The sequence below is a fragment of the Terrapene carolina genome, unplaced genomic scaffold, assembly GCF_002925995.2.
Source record: "Terrapene carolina triunguis isolate 2854851 unplaced genomic scaffold, T_m_triunguis-2.0 Scaffold210, whole genome shotgun sequence".
In the NCBI taxonomy this organism is placed as follows: Eukaryota; Metazoa; Chordata; order Testudines; family Emydidae; genus Terrapene; species Terrapene triunguis.
The window spans coordinates 48,271,089-48,288,126 of record NW_020664561.1 but is presented as its reverse complement, the minus strand read 5'-3'; the positions used below and the strand labels follow the sequence as shown (position 1 = coordinate 48,288,126).

The 17,038-nt window shown below is 43.3% G+C and overlaps 1 protein-coding gene across 1 annotated transcript in view; it reads left to right on the top strand.

The window, feature by feature from the left end:
• LOC113407231 (cystathionine gamma-lyase-like) overlaps positions 1-12,778 on the top strand; it is a 72,517-nt gene extending 59,739 nt beyond the window's left edge. The window contains exons 13-14 of the mRNA XM_026655468.2: positions 7,558-7,696; positions 12,614-12,778. Of these exons, the coding sequence (XP_026511253.2) occupies positions 7,558-7,696; positions 12,614-12,640 (166 nt within the window). The 3' untranslated portion in view covers positions 12,641-12,778. The remainder of the gene's footprint in view (positions 1-7,557; positions 7,697-12,613) is intronic.
• The last annotated feature ends 4,260 nt before the right edge of the window (positions 12,779-17,038 follow it).

The following is a 17,038-nucleotide window of genomic DNA, read 5'->3' as shown; positions in this document are numbered from 1 at the left end:
TGGAGCAGGAAAGAAGCAAAATGGAGATGGTTCCAGGGCCTTTTAGCTTCTGCCAAGTGAAGGGAAATCTATTCTCACTGTGAAAGATGGTATTTGGAGTCACATGGGCAAGTTACATGTCCATCACCCCAACCCATATTGTAGTTAGAATGTTCACAGGAAAAATCCAGTAAGTGTAGACAGGCGTATTCCAGGGTTCATTGTGAGCTAAGTGTTCCTTAATGAGCCGTTCAATTTGACTTGTCCCTTCATGTGCTGGCTAAATAACTTGTGGGCATTACCACAGGAGCAAACATGTAGTAAACATAGCTAATATTCATAACTTCAGATACCAAGATGAATATACATGCATAGAAATAGCATAATCATAAGTACCAGCTATTTCATGTACATGACTACAAGAGATTCTGAAAAATCACATCACATACCTGAGACCCTCTGTGCCACCACCATGCCCCACTGGAGTTTTGTTCTCTGTTATGTAACAACAGAGATGGAGCCAGTGATATGACTGTTTTAGCCTAAAAGGGCAAGGTTAATTTTTAGCTGTTCAGCTGTGAATGAGCCTTTGAGCCTAGTCAGTGACGGCATACTGGCACACATTCAGGTTAATGGGCTTCAGTGTTCCTTTGCAGTTACCAGGTTTATGGACATTAAAAAGTTATGTGATGAGGTGGTTTAAAGCATAACACAGGTTTTTAGGTTTGCAAATCTGTGAACCTCTGCCTCTTTGAGATTTTTTTATTTATTGCTGGTCATATCCTCCCACATTATCCTCTCCACCCTTTGCTCATGAGGTTATGTATGTGTCTTGTAGCACTCTTCTGAACACCAGTTGGAAGGAATTTTTTTTTTTTTAGTAAGTGTGGACTGATTCTTTTCTCTTAGAAGGCATTTAATTTTTTCAGGTACACACTGATTAACACAGAAAACAATTGGGGCTGTTAATTTTCTATGGAATTTGAAGAAAGTTTAAGTTCAACTATATTTTCCAGTGCAGTGCTGAAATGGGTGTTTTGTATATATGAACATGCTTAACTCCTCACTTTCCCCCCCAAATATGTAGTATTCAGTCTGTTTATATGGAATATGGGATTTGGGTGAGGAGCCATTTCAGCATATGTATGATTTATTAAAAGACAAATTTTAAGTAGAATGTATCCTAAACTGCATTATGCTATTGTACCCAAACGTATTTCAAATGGGGGGGATTCAACTTCCTTTATAGGAACGGACTCCTGAACCTCTTGCCACAAAAATGGTCCATAGTTATGCAAATAGTCCCATTGTCTTCAATGGGACTGATCAAATGATTAAGGGTTTACAGGATTAGATTCCAAGTTTGTAAATTGTTCTGGATGAAACTGACAATGCCTGAGCTGTCAGATCAGAAGGAGCTTCATTCGAATAAAGGTGGGCAGATGTGTGATAAGTCTTAGCACCATTGCTAAGATGAGGAACATATTTTCAGCAAAGTTCTTGGCAGATTCCTGAGGCAGCTGGTTTAAGGCCATCAGTGTCCAGCATTATAATCTTCATTTATAGTTCTCTCACCCACAAAGCTGGAAAATGAGGCCCTTGTTTTTTTTATTTTGCTGCTCCAGTTCCAGTTAACAAAATGCATGTTAGACTCATTTGGCTGCAAAGCAGAATTCTATGTTTAATTACACTGGGACAACACCATTGATTCCTGTCAGGCTGCAGAACTGGGCTGACATCAGACTCTAAACATCCTCTGGTCAGTGCAAGCAGAGGCATTCCTCTAATGATTTGGACTTGATGTGATACAGTATGAATGTCATGGATAATTCAGACCAATGGGGAGAAAAAGAACCAAAAACACTTTTATTTAAATACCTTCCATCCCCCCTCCTGAGGACTCATGACCAACATAAAACAGCACTACATATGCTAATAAACTTAAACAAAGCCTTTGTTTAAGTTTGTTAGCATATGGATTGTGCTGTAAAAGCCCTAAGAATGAATGCCCTCCCTAGCCCAAAAGGAGCAGAGTGCAGCCTTGCACCCTCCCCCACCCCGCCACTGCAACCTACTAGAAATCTCTTGCAGGTACAGGGTACTGGAGGGTACTGCCCTACTTGCACTCCTACTTCTAAGCATCCCCTCCTAAGTCCTGCTGTAGGTGGCAGGGTGGGGCATGGAGCAGGAGGGGAGTGTCACAGTTCAGAGCAAGCTTTATGTTTGTCCCCTTTTCTGGACACTTTAGTGCACCCCCTCCATATCTTAGGTCTCAAGTCTTTAGCCTCCTTGTGGTGGAATTCCCTGATTCTTCCACTCTCAGACTGGGTGCTAGGCTACAGTGCCCTAGATACCAAACATGACTGATCAGTAGATCCAACTGGGTTTTGGCTACCTGCTGTTCTTCCCTTCATGAGATGTGATCAGTGGTGAATATAGTGACCCCACACAGCCTCCATAAAACAAAGTATTATTTAATCTTAACAGTAGGAATGCAGCATAGGATATGAGAGAGACTGTTTATTGTTTTAAAAAGTCATCTATGTGTATATCTATCTTACCTAAAGGTTTAGATAGCCCTGTCTTACCCTGACCTCTGGAGCCCAGGGGTCAATTAGCTCCCCAATAATGTCTGGGTCATCCTCCCCCTTAACTGTCAGATCCCTTCAAAGGAGTATCTATGTGTTTAAACACTTTTGAGATTGCTTGACCCCTTCCCTCTCCAAGGGGCTGAGTCCCTCCTGCTGGAACTGGTCTGGCAGGCCCAGCAAGTGGGGGGCTGAGCCAGGGCTTCAAAGCAAACTGCTCTGCATTGTCTTTAAAGTATTTGCAGAAAGATGTGACGATCAAGAACCACATCCCCCCTTTCTGGATACATTGCCTGACAAAACTATGATTCACAATATCTGCATACAGCAGATAACACCATCAGTTCAAAATACCACATACATGAACTACAAGGCATAATGAGCTGCAGTGCGCAGCACTGTGGAGATTCTGGGTGGCGCTGTGACCCCCCCCCCCCCCCCAAGGCAGCCCTGGAAAGCTGGTGTAACTTACACAGGCCTCAAGGGCTTGGGAGGGCACAAAGAATCACCTTTGTCTCCCCTAGAGCAACTGGGCTGCAAGTTCTGTGCTGTGCCTCTTAGAATCTCACCCAGAGCGTATTTAATCTTTGCCTCTCTTATCCTTAACTATAGAAACTAGCAGGATTAGTAAAATGCAAGTGAAGCAAAAGCAGATAAAATTCGTCCCTCAAAAATACTATATTTTATTGTGTCATTGGCTTAAGGTGAGGTTATGTTAGTAGCATTTAGATCAACTGAAACTGAAGAACTGCCCCCTCAGTCACTGTAAATCAAGGAATATCCTTCAGTTTCTTCCACAGTATAATCATTGGCTTTTTTGCAGCACAGTATTGTTCTTTGGCCTGCCTTCTTCAAAGTGGGAGTCTCAGCCACGAATGAAAGTATGGACAATGGAGTCACTAAATCTACACTATGTACAGTAAAACCTCAGGGTTACAGACACCTTGGGAATGGAAGTTGTCCATAACTCTGAAATGTTTGTAATTCTGAACAAAGTGTAGTTTAGGCTCCAGCAGCTGACAGTCCAGGCCATGCTCCAGTAGGATCTGAGCTCCCTCCTCAGGGCTAGCAGCTTCCTTGCAAGCTTGTCTCCCTTCGGTCTGGAGGTGGGGAGGTAAAAACAGTACATCCCCCACCTTCTGGCCAGAGGAGAGGGGGTGAAAGCAGCACAGACCCTGGCACTGCTCCTGCTCTGCTGGCTCTGGCAGTCTTGGGCTGGCAGCCCCAGTATCTTCACTTCCTAGCTGTAAGTGTGTGGGGACAGACAGCCCAGATGTACCTACCTTTAAGATGCAATACAGGCACAGTACTTGGTTGGATTTGTTGGGGGGGTGGGCCTCTGCTGCTGCCTGATTGGTTACTTCCAGTTTCACATGGTGTCCAGTTGACAGGTTAGTGCATAACGCTGGTGTTCTTTTCTTTAAGGTTCTACTGTACTTATTCTTCAGTTTTGCTAGTGTAAAAGAAGTCTGCTATTCTAACTCCTTACACAAGAGGGCATACTTGGCACACAAAACTACATGCACCTGTTTTTCATACCCAGTAAACTTTGTAAAAACAAAGAGGAGTCCTTGTGGCATCTTAGAGACTAACATTTATTTGGGCATAAGCTTTCGGGGGCTAAAACCCACTTCATCAGATGCATGGAGTGAAAAATACAGTAAGCAGTGTGTATCTCTCTCTCTCTCTCTCTAATCTCCACCCACCCACCCACAGCTTATGCCCAAATAAATGTGTTTGTCTCTAAGGTGCCACAAGGACTCCTCTTTGTTTTTGCTCATACAGACTAACTCGGCTACCACTCTGAAACCAGTAAACTTTGTGTATTTTAACATAGGGTTTGAAACAATACTTCATTACCTGACACTAGATCATTCTGGGCTTATCTGAAGACTTTGAAGATAAAATGGTTGACTCTTTCAAGATCTGTGCTTCTCTGCTAATACCGTAGCCACTGCAGCCAGTAGTGAAAATGAATTTAATATTGTCTGTCAGCTTGGGGTGAGGAGAATACAAAGGAAAAATTGGCCATTCTCTGCATGATGTGTATACCATTGTCTTCTTCTGCCCACTGAAATCAAATGGGAGATACCACTCTGTAAATAAGGGCAGTATTGAGTCTAATACCTATAAAGCTCTATCAGCTCTTACCTTAAGGTAGAAAATTCATAAGGATTTCTTCTATGTGGCCCACTTTTGAATGTCTAGGAATGTTTGTTTAATTCACTTCCCTTCTCAACTCCTTTTCTGGTTTACATGGGATCCGAGTTACCCACAATTCTTTACCACTCCTCCTGGTCGATGGCACAAGTTTGTAGGCCTTGGAGTTCCAATCCTTTTTCCTCTTTAAACCTCTTGACAGTTGTGACCAGGATTCCCGGGGAGCCACACTGAGGTTATTCAATTAGGGCAGATAATTCTCAAAGCTGGTGGATATTCCAATACTTAGATTTACCAAGCCTGCCCAAAACAACTTCTGTAATACCATACTGGTTACCCGGAAGCCAAAACACAGTTCCCTTATAGCAACCCAGCCTTGGGCTTCTACCAAGACACCCAAGTCAAATACGATGGGGATTAGTGAAAATCTTAATCATATAAGAAAGTTCTACCAATCCCAAGGGATCGGAAGCATTACCTCCCAGGTTAATGAATATTTCACATCTTACCCACATACACGCTTACAGCCAATTCTTACACTAAAGTGTTTTTTAAAGTGTATTGGTTAAAAGATCAGTATACATACAGACATAAGTGTAGTTGATTAGTTTCATAGTAGAGATAGTGAGCACTGTAGTTGCAAAGAGTTCTATCAGAATTAGTTCATAGGTTATAGTCCAATATTCATATCCAGGAAGGACCGGAGATCTCAGTCTTACAACTCAAGCTTCCCCAGCATAATGCATCAAGCAGATCAGAGATAAAAAGGATCAGGATCCAAGGTTGTTGTTTTTTTTTAAATACAGTTCCAGGCCTTCTCCTGACAGCTCAGAATCCTTAGGCTAACAATAGGTAATTGAGACTCTGAAGTAGACCTAAGCATCACCAGTAATTAGCTACATGGATTAACATAAGGCAATTGCCCATTTTCCACCATTTGCAGGTGATTTGCTATATACTTCAAAGAGATCAATATAGTGATATTACTATATTTACAGTTCATGTAACTGTTAGGCTCTCATTTTCATCTCTGAATTAATAGATTACAGCATAGACAGGAACTGTTTGGTTACATTAACCTCTAACAAAATATATAAATTAAAATAAATAAAAACACAAAAATACAAACATTATCTACCAATATGGCCCTAAAGGTTGAATTTGGGTCATTATTCTGCAGGATTCTTAATCCTGTCTAGCAGTGTGTCACAACAGTCTTTCCATCATATCCTTGATTTTCCACCTCCTTTCTTGCTGTCCTGTTCCTGCCATTCTCTCTTTGCTGGTCATTCTTCTCCCATTCTTATCCATATGTCCAGCTCGCCTCAAACTTGTACTCTCCAGCTTGTCATTGAAAGGCCCAAGTTCATCTTCCTCCTAATTTCTTCCATGCTCACTCTATCTACCCTCCTCTAGCCTTCCATTCTCCCCAGTATATCATTTTCTACTACTTGTACCTTCTTTTCTTCCTTCTCTGTAAGATCCATAATTTCCAAATCATAGATCAGGCAGGGACAGACACATGCAGCATATACTTTTTCTTTCAGTTTGTAACTTAATTGCTGGTCTCAATACTCCTACTACGTTTTTCACTGCCACCCATGAACATTGGGTTCTTATTGTCAGTTCTCCAAATCTCTCTCCAGTGGCACTAAGTATACTTTCCAAGCATGGGCTCCAGGTTTGTATAATTTTTGGTGGTGCCCAGAATGGGTCCAAGCAGAGCCATCCCATCCATAGGATGGACCAAGGCAATCACCCTGGGCCCCACCCTTTGGGGTGCCCCATGCTTCAGGGGGATGCAGGGTTCAGGGTGGCCAGGGAGGTTAGTGGGGGGCCTGGTGCCGGCAGCAGTGAGCGACCCGGCCCCAGCCTGCCCTGCCCCTCCGGCTCCTGGTGTCACTTGGGGGAGGGGGCGGAAGCCGGAAAGAGGTGGGGCGGAGGCTTGGGGAAAGGGGCAGGAAGAGGCGGGGCGGAGCAGGGATAGGAAGAGATGGGGCAAGGGTGGGGACTTGGGGGAAGGGTTGGAGTGGGGGTGGGGCAGGGGCACTTGCTGCTGTCGGCACCAGGCCCCCTGCAAACCACCCAGGCCACCCTGGACCCTGCTTCCCCATGAAGCACGGTGTCCCACAAAGTGCGAGGCCCGAGGCAGTTGCCCCGGTCCATCCTATGGACAGGACGGCTCTGAAGATATAAGCCCAAACATAGGGGACCATGGTGCCCATGCTCCACCAATAACTCGCCACCTATGTTTCCAAGTACACAAATTCTTTCTGATTCAGCTTCTCACCTGAAACTCACTCGGTTCTTCTACCTTCCTTACTTGCATAACCTCAGTTTCTTTGAATTTACCTTCAAACCATGGTCTTTAAACACAGATATCCAGTTCCAGCAGGAAAACTTTTAGATATCACATGTTTAGACAAATACAATAAAAAGGTTGAAGGAAAGTAGTATAGGATGTTGCTTCCTTATCCAGATGAAAACTTGGAGCTAGAGTGTCCAAAGTACCCACTGTTTTTCTTTAGCAGTTATAGTCAGGCAATTTTGTACCAGATTCTCCGCTAGTACAAACGAGTGAAGTCAATGGAGCTATGTAGATTTCTTCTAGTTGATGCCCCATTGACTTAATTGGAGCTATGCTAGTTTTCACTATCTGAGGATCTGGGCTTTTGATGTGTAGATTAAGTAGAGGCGATCACAAAATTGCTGTTCAGAAAATAGTCACCACTCCTACAGAGCTGGCAGATAATTGTAAAGGCCAGCTAAATTAGTTATTTAATAAACCCCCTAATGGGTCTGCACAGAGACTATTTTTCTTTTCGTTCAGGGCCATTATGACTCACGCCTCAATTCCTGAAGAGGAGAGAGAGGTTCTTGGGATCAATGATACTTTGATTCGCCTGTCAATTGGTTTGGAGGATGCACAAGATATACTGGAAGATCTGGAGCAAGCTTTGAAAGCAGCAGTAAGTCATCTAATCCTTAGTGCCTCTTGTTTAGAAAAATGATTTTCCTTTTGCATTTTACTTATTGCTTTTCAAACTAATGGTGTATGGTATCGTTCACCATTTATCTTAAATCAGTGGAATACATTTACTTTCAGATAACTAACACAAGTGCATTATCACAAACCTATCATCTTACTTAATATTTTTAATCTGACTACATTTTGGGTTTTTGAATTTCCACGATTAGTATCCTGTTTACATATCCTCTGCAACATCCTGGTTTTTTTTTTTTTTTAAAAAGGGATATCTATAGATTTCTAATGTGTATGATACACCTCTACCCAGTGATGAGCTGCCAAAATCTTAACAACCGGTTCCCTATAAAAAGGTTCTGATTTAAGGGATGTTCCACAGTATGTATTTTTTTGTACCTTTCTCCATAAGAAATGGCAATGCATTGAGTCATCATTGGGAGTCCTACTTAACAACAACAAACAACAAACCAAAAAACAAACAAACAAACAACACATTTTTACATGTTTATCGGGGATCGGTGAAGAACAGTTCAGTGATTGATACAAAGGAGAAAAATAATCTTATAATTTATGTTTTAAAATGGCCCACTGGACAAAACAAAACCCTACACGTTCACACAGAGTTTAGGTTTTGATGCAAGTTCTGCTAGAGCTTTTTTTGAGTAGGTGAAACAGGGCTGCAGCTGCAGGAGAGTGGAAGGACATTTCCCCCCCTCTTCTGAATAGTGTTGTTAGTTTATGAAATGGAAACACTAGTAATACAGGACTGTAGTATAGGATAACAGCCACCGGGCTAGAAAAAAGCAAGCGCCCTATTATTTTTTAGTAAAGCACAGACCACAGTTTTCCTCATAACATAGAATTGTTGGTCGTGAGTATTTTAAATAATTATAAAACATTGTCCCTATAATGGAAATTATATTTTTTTTAAATTGCAAAAATATACAACTTTCTCCCAACGGCTGCCTACCTCCCAAGTAACCAGTGGACACTATTTAATTAGAAAGCTTGCAAGCAGATTTGGCTCTTTAGGCTGCCTCTCTGTCCCCTCTAGCTTTCTTACACCCGACAAAACGTTGGAGCATTGCTGAGCTCCTGCCGCTTGGCCCGCTGGCTCTGAGCGGGAGGAGCTCAGCCCCGGAGACAAACTCGTGGGGCCGGGGGCCCCTGCGAGGCCCAGGGCCTGGGGCAAATTGCCCCACTTGCCGCGCCCCTCCCCCCCCCGGGTGGCCCTGGAGCTCACACACCTTGCCTGCGGCTGCTCAAAGCAGCAGGACTCGGGAGCTGAGCTGCCCAGCTGCTGGCGGCTCGGCACGCTGCGGCTCTGCGGAGGGGGACTCCTGGGAGCTCAGATGGGGGACAGGACGGTTCAGCGGGCCAGATGTGGCCCACGGACTGGAGTTGTTTGCCCACCCGCCCGCCCCTTAACAGCCGGTTCTACACCGGCGTCTAATTCGCAAGTGGGAACCGGCTCCAGCTCACCGCTGCCTCTACCCCGATATAACGCTGTCCTCAGGAGCCAAAAAAATCTTACCGCGTTAGAGGTGAAATCGCGTTATATCGAACTTGCTTTGATCTGCCGGAGCGCGCAGCCCCGCCCCCCCGGAGTTTCTTTACTGCGTTATATCCGAATTTGTGTTATATCGGGTCGCGTTATATCGGGGTAGAGGAATACTTAGAAGCTGGCAGTAATAGTAATGACTTTTGATTGGTAATGCTTAGGCATAGAAGTGGTTAACAAGTTTATGCACTTCTAATAAGGACAATGGCTGCTCCCTGTAAAGTAATCAAATGCAGGAAATAATTGGCTGGTAACTTCTCTTTTTGTTGAAGCTAGTGAATTTATTCTTAATTCTTGAAAATTAAGCTCTATGAAAAGTTCAAACCTTACATACCCCCAGAGGTGTCTCAAAGAAATTAATTTTTTTTGCGATATCATGCCATTTGCATTCCTTCAGCATAGGTCCCCTAAAACACACACAAGGAAAAAAAGGCAACAGCAATTGATAAATATTACTTGCTTCTTCTATGAACTTGCACAAAATAGTACTCTCCATTGCATGGTTGGCATGGTGAATGATGCCTGCTCTCAACAAATATAGTGTTCTCTGCAAGCTCTCCTAATAGAATGGACCAGGCATAACTGCCTAATCTAAAGCAGAGACACTTATCTTTGAGTTGGAGCACCAATCTGGAGGTGCATAATTAAAAAAATTGCAGCATGAAGTCCTAATATTGCATTTTAGTGTTCTCATCATGGTGCTAAGGCGGAACTCAGCTGGTCTGTTTTGTCACACATTGCTACAATACAAGAAAGGCACAGCTATGTTGGGATGGCATGCCCTGACACCTTTACTCTCCTATCCTATGAAGTAGCAAATCATAGAAATGTGGGGCTAGAAGGGACCTCAGAAGGTCATCTAGTCCAGCTCCCTGTGCTGAGGCGAGATGAAGTATATGTAGACCATCCCTGACAGATGTTTGTCTAGTCCAGTGTTTATCAAACTTTGTGCTGGTGACCCCATTTAGACTTTAAAAAAATCGTGACCCCCCCTACCTTCAGCCTTGCTCTGGGCTTCAGCCCTGGTGACCCCATCAAAACAGAGTCACGAACCACAGTTTGAGAACCTCTGGTCTAATCTATTCATAAAAACCTCCACTGACGAGGGTACCACAACCTCCCTTGGAAGCCTGTTCCAGTGCTTGACTATCCTGTAGTTTTCCCCTAATAGGTAACTTAAGTCTCCCTTGATGCAGATTAAGTCAATTACTACTTGTCCTACTTTCATTAAACATGGAAAACAATTGACCACCATCCTCTTTAAGATCCCTTATCATATTTGATGTCTGTTATCAGGTCTCCCTCAATCTTCTCAAGACTAAACATATCCAGCTTAACCTTTCCTCATAGGTCAGGTTTTCTAAACCTCGTAACAGTTTTTTGTTGCTGTCCTCTGGACTCTCTCTAGTTTGTTCACATATTTCTTAAAGTATGGCATCCAAAACTGAACACTACTCCGGCTGAGACCTCTCCAGTGTGGAATAGAGGGGGACAGTTCCATCCTGTGTCTTACATGCAGCACTTCCTATTAATACACCCCAGAATGACATTAGCCTTTTTTGCAACTGAATCACATTGCTGGCTCATTCAATTTGAGATCCACTATAGCTCCCAGATCTTTTTCTGCACTACTACTGCCTAGACAGTTATTCCCCATTTTGTAGTTATGCATTTGATTTTTCCTTCCTAAGCATAGTGCTTTGCACTTGCCTTTATTGAATTTCTTCTTGTTCATTTCATACCAGTTGTCCAATTTGTCAAGCTGGTCTTGAATTCTAATCCTGTCCACCAGAGTGGTTGCAACCCTTCCCAGCTTGGTGTCACCTGCAGATTGTAAGAATGCTCTCCACTCTATTATCCAAGTCATTAATGAAAATGTTGACTAGTACAGGACCCAGGACTGACCCCTGCAGAACCCCACCAGAGAACCATTGGTAGTTACTCTTTGAGTATGGTCTTTCAACCAGTTAATAGTAATTTAATCTAAACCACATTCCCTAGTTTCTTTATGTGAGATTGTGTCAAAAATCCTTACTAAAAATCAAAATGTCACACCTACTGCTTCCCCCCATCCATTTGGCCAGCAACCCTGTCAATGAGGTTGGTTTGGCATGATTTGTTTTGCTGGCTATTACTTAAACCCTGTTATCTTCTAGATGCTTACAAATTGATTCATAATTTGTTCAAATATCTTTCCAGATTTCAAAGTTAGGGTGACTGTTTTATAATTGCCTTGCTCTTCTTTGTTCTTTTTAAAGATCGGTACAGTATTTGCCCTTGTCATGGGGCCAGTACACCCCATCCCCCTGGAGGTGGGGCAAGGGCAGGGTAGGCCCAGGGTTAAAGCTAATAGGACTCCCCTGGATTACAGGGAAGCTTGGCCCAACGACCAGAGTCAATAGGACTCCCTTGGGATGCATGGCCTAATGGCCAAAGTCAGAAGGGTTCCCCTTGGCTGTGGGGAAGCACAGCCTAATGGCCAGTCAGTGGGAGGTGGTTTGGTGGGCCACCCCCCAAAGGGGGCAGCCAGGTAGGGGGACCCAGGCCCTCCCTGGTCCAAGCTCAGGGCCCTGGTAGTGGTGAATGGGTTCACCACTAAAGTCAGTGGGGAATCCGTCCGTAACATGCTGACTGCTGCCAGGACACTGGCTCGTCCCTCCCTGGGCTACTTCCTACCGTGACTCTTGCAGTTGAAATCGTGGTGTCTTGGGAGTCTCTGGGCTCCTCAGGTGGAGTCTCCCTGGGGACTCGGCATCTCCTGTGATCTGGAATTCTGGCTACTCCTCAGCTGACGCAGGCAAGCTGTGTCCTTCCTCCCTGGCAGCCAGCTGAGACTGAGCTAGGCTGCTCCCTTTTATACTGTAGCAGCAGCAGTTGGAGAATGCCCAGTAGGGTCGGCGAGGTGTGGCTTTTGCTGCTAAGAACGCTGCTTTAACCCCTTCCTCTCCAGTGTGGGGCCAGTACACCCCATCACAGCCCTCCTCTGGGACCTCACCCATCATCCATGAGTTCTCAAAAATAATCGCTAATGATTCTGAGATTGCTTCAGTATCCTAGAGTGAATTTCATCAGGCTTTGACTATCTGAATACATCTAACATATCTAAATATTCTGTAACCAGTTCTTACCCTATTTTGGTTTGTGTTAATTTTTGTTAAGCATCTTTTTAGTAAAGACTGAAGCAAATAGGCATTATACACCTTTGCCTTCTTTGTGTCATCCATTATCTCCCCTTCCCCATGGACTTTTCCTTTTGTCTCTCTTGTTCTAATAAACAGGTCTGCAATACTAGAGAACACCACAATATAATTATATCATGCTTGTCTTCTGTTACTGCAGGTCCCAGAGCATATGGTTCGCAACTAGGAATCTTAAGACCTGAAATTGGAAGCTGATCACTACACAGCTAAGACACCCAGAGAAGATTAAATGAAAAGCCAAACCACTGATAAGTTTCTTCAGATTTGCCTTTAAAAGTGAAAGGCGAAAGAAGGGAGGAAAAAAGAAAGAAAGAAAAAAAAAAAAAAACAACAAACCACACCTAAACTTATAGTCAAAGTTTAGATATAAGCAGTCTGGTTTTTTTAAGCTTCGCTCTCCAGTGACTCAACATGGGTCATAAATATGTGCACAAAACTTATGCTTTCAGATGTGTCATCCTCTTGTTCCTCCTGCTCTTATGACTTGAAACGTCATTCTCCTTTCTGACAGAAGCTTGTTGATCTGAGAGCAGCTGTGATGTACACGCAAGAGTATTATGTCCAGATCTCAAATATTAAAAATTGGGGGGGGGGTGTTATGCTGTACAATGGTGAGTGCATGCTGCAGTTATGTTGGCACAGGCTGTTTCTTTCATCATCCATACTGCAGAATTTAAAAAAATAATTAATTAATTAAATAAATCACATTTTATGTCTAACTGAAGATATATTTTGAATGGTGTAGGATCAAACTCAGACTCTTTGAATGAGAATATCAAATCTGGTTTGATTTTGTGCAACACTGAAAATTTTAAAGTCATACCTGATACTGTACTGTAATTTTCTGAAGATGATTTGACAGGTAAAAGCAGGATTTAGTCTGAAATTTTTAATGGAATGTGTTATACTTGAGAACAATTTCAGTCTTAACTCCTGTCTTACCAACATAGAATTTTTCTGTATGCTTGAATTTCTAAAGTGGATAATTTAATGAAAGGGGAAATTAAATGGGGCATTTGTCAGACAGACTACAATGATAATTTTAAAAACATTAAAATTTTCACAAAGCAAATGAAATCTAGACTTAGGTTTTTAAAAGAAAAACCTAATATTACACCACATACTAGTTCTCTGGCCTTTTAAAACCCTCTATTTTTTATCTAACATTAAGTTGTTTAGAATGTTCTGTATGAATTGTAAATGGTACATATTAGTGAATAAAATGAATGAGACAAAGCTGGCGTTCTTTGATCAATGCAGCCTTTTTATAGAGGTAAGCTCTTATCAATATTTTACTATGTTGTCATTTTTATTGAAATCTCACACTTGAATCCTCACTATGGCTTGACAAGATGTTGGAAGTTAGGATGGAGAAGGGTTTATTCTGATGCATTTCCACATTGTGGGTAGGTTTCACTGACGTTAATATTTACCTTTTAGAAGGTAGCTAGAAACTTTTTTCAAATAAAAGCTTATATTTAGCAGAAAGCAGCAAAACTAGTTTAAGAAAAAGATTTTGAAATTGCCAGGTCTATTTACTGGCATCCTTTTTTATGCAGTATCCCTGCTAAATAATCCACTGAAGTAGCCTATAGCATCTCAAAAGGTCAAGAAAATACAAACATGGGTGGGTTATTCACAGAGTTCCCTTGAAGTGCTGGGGGAGTGAGGGAGGGGGAGAGAAGAGAAGAATGTTCTCTGGTGCTTGAGGAGCGATGAAAGAGAGGGGAGAAAATACTTCATACACACACTCCCCCCAAAAAACAAAAACAAACAAACAAACAAACAAAAAAACATGAACTGTAGCTGATTTGTACAAAAAGTTCCTTCACTTCCATAAGGTAATGGTTGTGGAGTGTAGAGATGAAAACGGTTAAGTAATACTTGTATTTGTTTTTGGTTGACATCAACTCCAACAGATGAGAATTGCACCCTTTGGCAGCATAGCCGCAATTGCCAAGGAAAAAGCCAGTTTCCCTTCAGGTACTGGCACTCTAAAACGGATTCCCTGCATTTGCTATACCTTTTATACCATCTCTGAATCTCAAATACATTGCAAGCTGGATCACACGTTCATGAAGGAAACTTGCACATCAAAAGTGAAAATCATTACTTTCAGAGATAGAAAGTCCAGCCTGTCAGAGGCTGTGCAACATTCTGTACAGAAAGGCAGGAAACTTTGGTCTTACTAAGAGTTCTCTGAGGAAAAGACCACAACAATGAGGGCATGCTCATCCTTTGGCCATCATGCCCTTCAGCTGATCTACTAGAAATAGTACAAGCCATCTCTCCTTTCTGTTCACTCACCTTTCACTATTGAAGTTATTTTGAGGGTGCCTGTCCCGCCAGTAAAATTATTGTTTTGCTAATTTTACTCCTGAGGGCATTCTGTGCCAAAAAAATTTAAAATTCTGCAAATTGTCAAAAAAAAAAAAGTGGAGGCTCCAGCATGGCACTGGAGATCACTGTGTAGCTCCCCTATCCCAGGACATAGACTCAGTGGTGAGGCTGCATGCAACCCTGACACATCACAAGGACTGGGCCTGCCCCTCTGTGCTAGGTGCCTGCCTGCAAAGCAGGAGCCAAGTGTGGAGGGGCTTAGTGTGGTGGGAGAATCCAGGTGTGAGTTGAGAGGGTTCTGTGCGGGTCAATCTGGGTGCTGGCAGCTCAGGGGGGAATCCAGATGGACAGGGTCTTGGGGGTTCTGGGTGCAACAATAATGTGACTCGGCAGGGGGGGTCCAGGTGAAAGTGGTTGGGGCTCAGCTGGGGGGGGGGTCAGTGTGGGGGGCCCAGATGCTGGGGGAATGGGGCTCAATGGGGTTGGGATCCAGGTGCAGGTAGTTGGGGGGAGAGATCCAGGTGCAGGTAGCTTCTGGGGGTGGTCCAGGAGGAGTGGGGCTCATCTGGGGGGGCAGGGAGAGAATCAGGGTGCAGAAGGGTCTGGATGTATGGATGGGTGCATACCATCCATACATGCACTGTACAGGGATCTCTCTCCCTGCAGCTGAGGAGCAATGGGTGCAGGAAGCGTGGGGGGGGGGCAGGGGAGGGAGAAAGAGAGGGTTGCAGAGCTTCCTACAACTGGGGGAGAAATCTGGGTGGGTCTGACCCAGCCCCAGATGCCGTGCAGGGGAAGAGGTAGTCCCATCCTCACCAGCCCAGCTGGGACTAACAGCTGAGCCTGGCGCAGGGTAGGAGCCACCAGCCATGTTTTTCCCAGTTCCGCCTGCACCCAACAGTGATTTACCTCTCTGCCGGCTGCCCTGGGCACCCGAAACATACTGCTGGAGAGAGTTGTATGACCGCTTTTGTGGCTGCCCTGTCAGAAAGTCATTTTTCTGCAGGGAAATGAATCAGCAGGGGACATAAATTCTGTGCATGTGCAGTGACGCAGAATTCCCCCAGGAGTAACAGTCACACCTAAGATGTGCTAGATACTACAGATGTACAAGAGAAATCAGTCCTTTCTGCAAGAGCTCACAATCTTTAAAAACAGATACAAAAATTAGGGGGAAGGGAATCAACATACAAGCAACGCCTCTTGACACACCTTATTCAATTTTTTGTGTATTAAAACTATCCACAACTGCCCCTCTCCCTAGCCAGAAGTTTTACTTCCTATATATGTCCATAATTTCATAGGTTTTCACATCAGCAGTATGGCATCTAAGCACAGGATACGTAAATTAATGCAATAGCCATCATAGGCCCTATACATGGTACCATGAAATTCAGTGGGGTTCTGTGCAGGTCCAGCCATACAGAATGAATTGCCGGGGCTGGGTAATATACTCTGCCACTGCAAGGGAATAAATGGCATGTGAGGAGGTTTAGAAGCATAAGAGTGAAGCCATTACAGCATAAATAAAGCCTGATTTGGTCTTCACCTGCTCCATGTTGAGCCACAAAAATGATTCAAGGGTCAGAGAAGATGCCTTACAGTGAGATACTTAAAGAGCTCAATCTGTTTACCTTATGAAAAAGAATATTGAGAGGTGTCTTGATTATACCTTCATAGGAAGAACTTGCTGGGTATGAACAGGCTCTTTAATCTAGTGGAGAAAGGCATAAGAACTAATGGTTGGAAGCTGAAGCCAGAGAAATTCAAATTGGAAATGAGGCAAAAAAGTGTCCACCAGTGAAGGTGATGAACTATTGGAAGAAACTATCAAGGGAAGCGATGGATTCTCAATTTTTTGATTTCTTCAGATCAAGACTGGATGCCTTTCTGGAAGAAATGTTTTAGTCAATCACAAATTATTGGGCTGCATACAGAAGTAACTGGGTGAAATGTAAGGGACTCTGATATACAGGAGGTCAATCTAGATGATTTAATGGTTCCTCCTAACCTTAAGCTCTATGAATCTCTATAGTATGCATCTTCATTCTTGATAGGCATATAGCACAGTGGTTTCCTGCATTCTGTTAGGTGACTGGGTTTAGGTCATGACTCCATGAGCAACTATAATACAAATTATTTCATTGTCTAAGTGTCTATCCAATCATGGAGCATGCCCCCATTGTACTAGGCAATATACAAACAGAACAAAAAGGCACCTTTT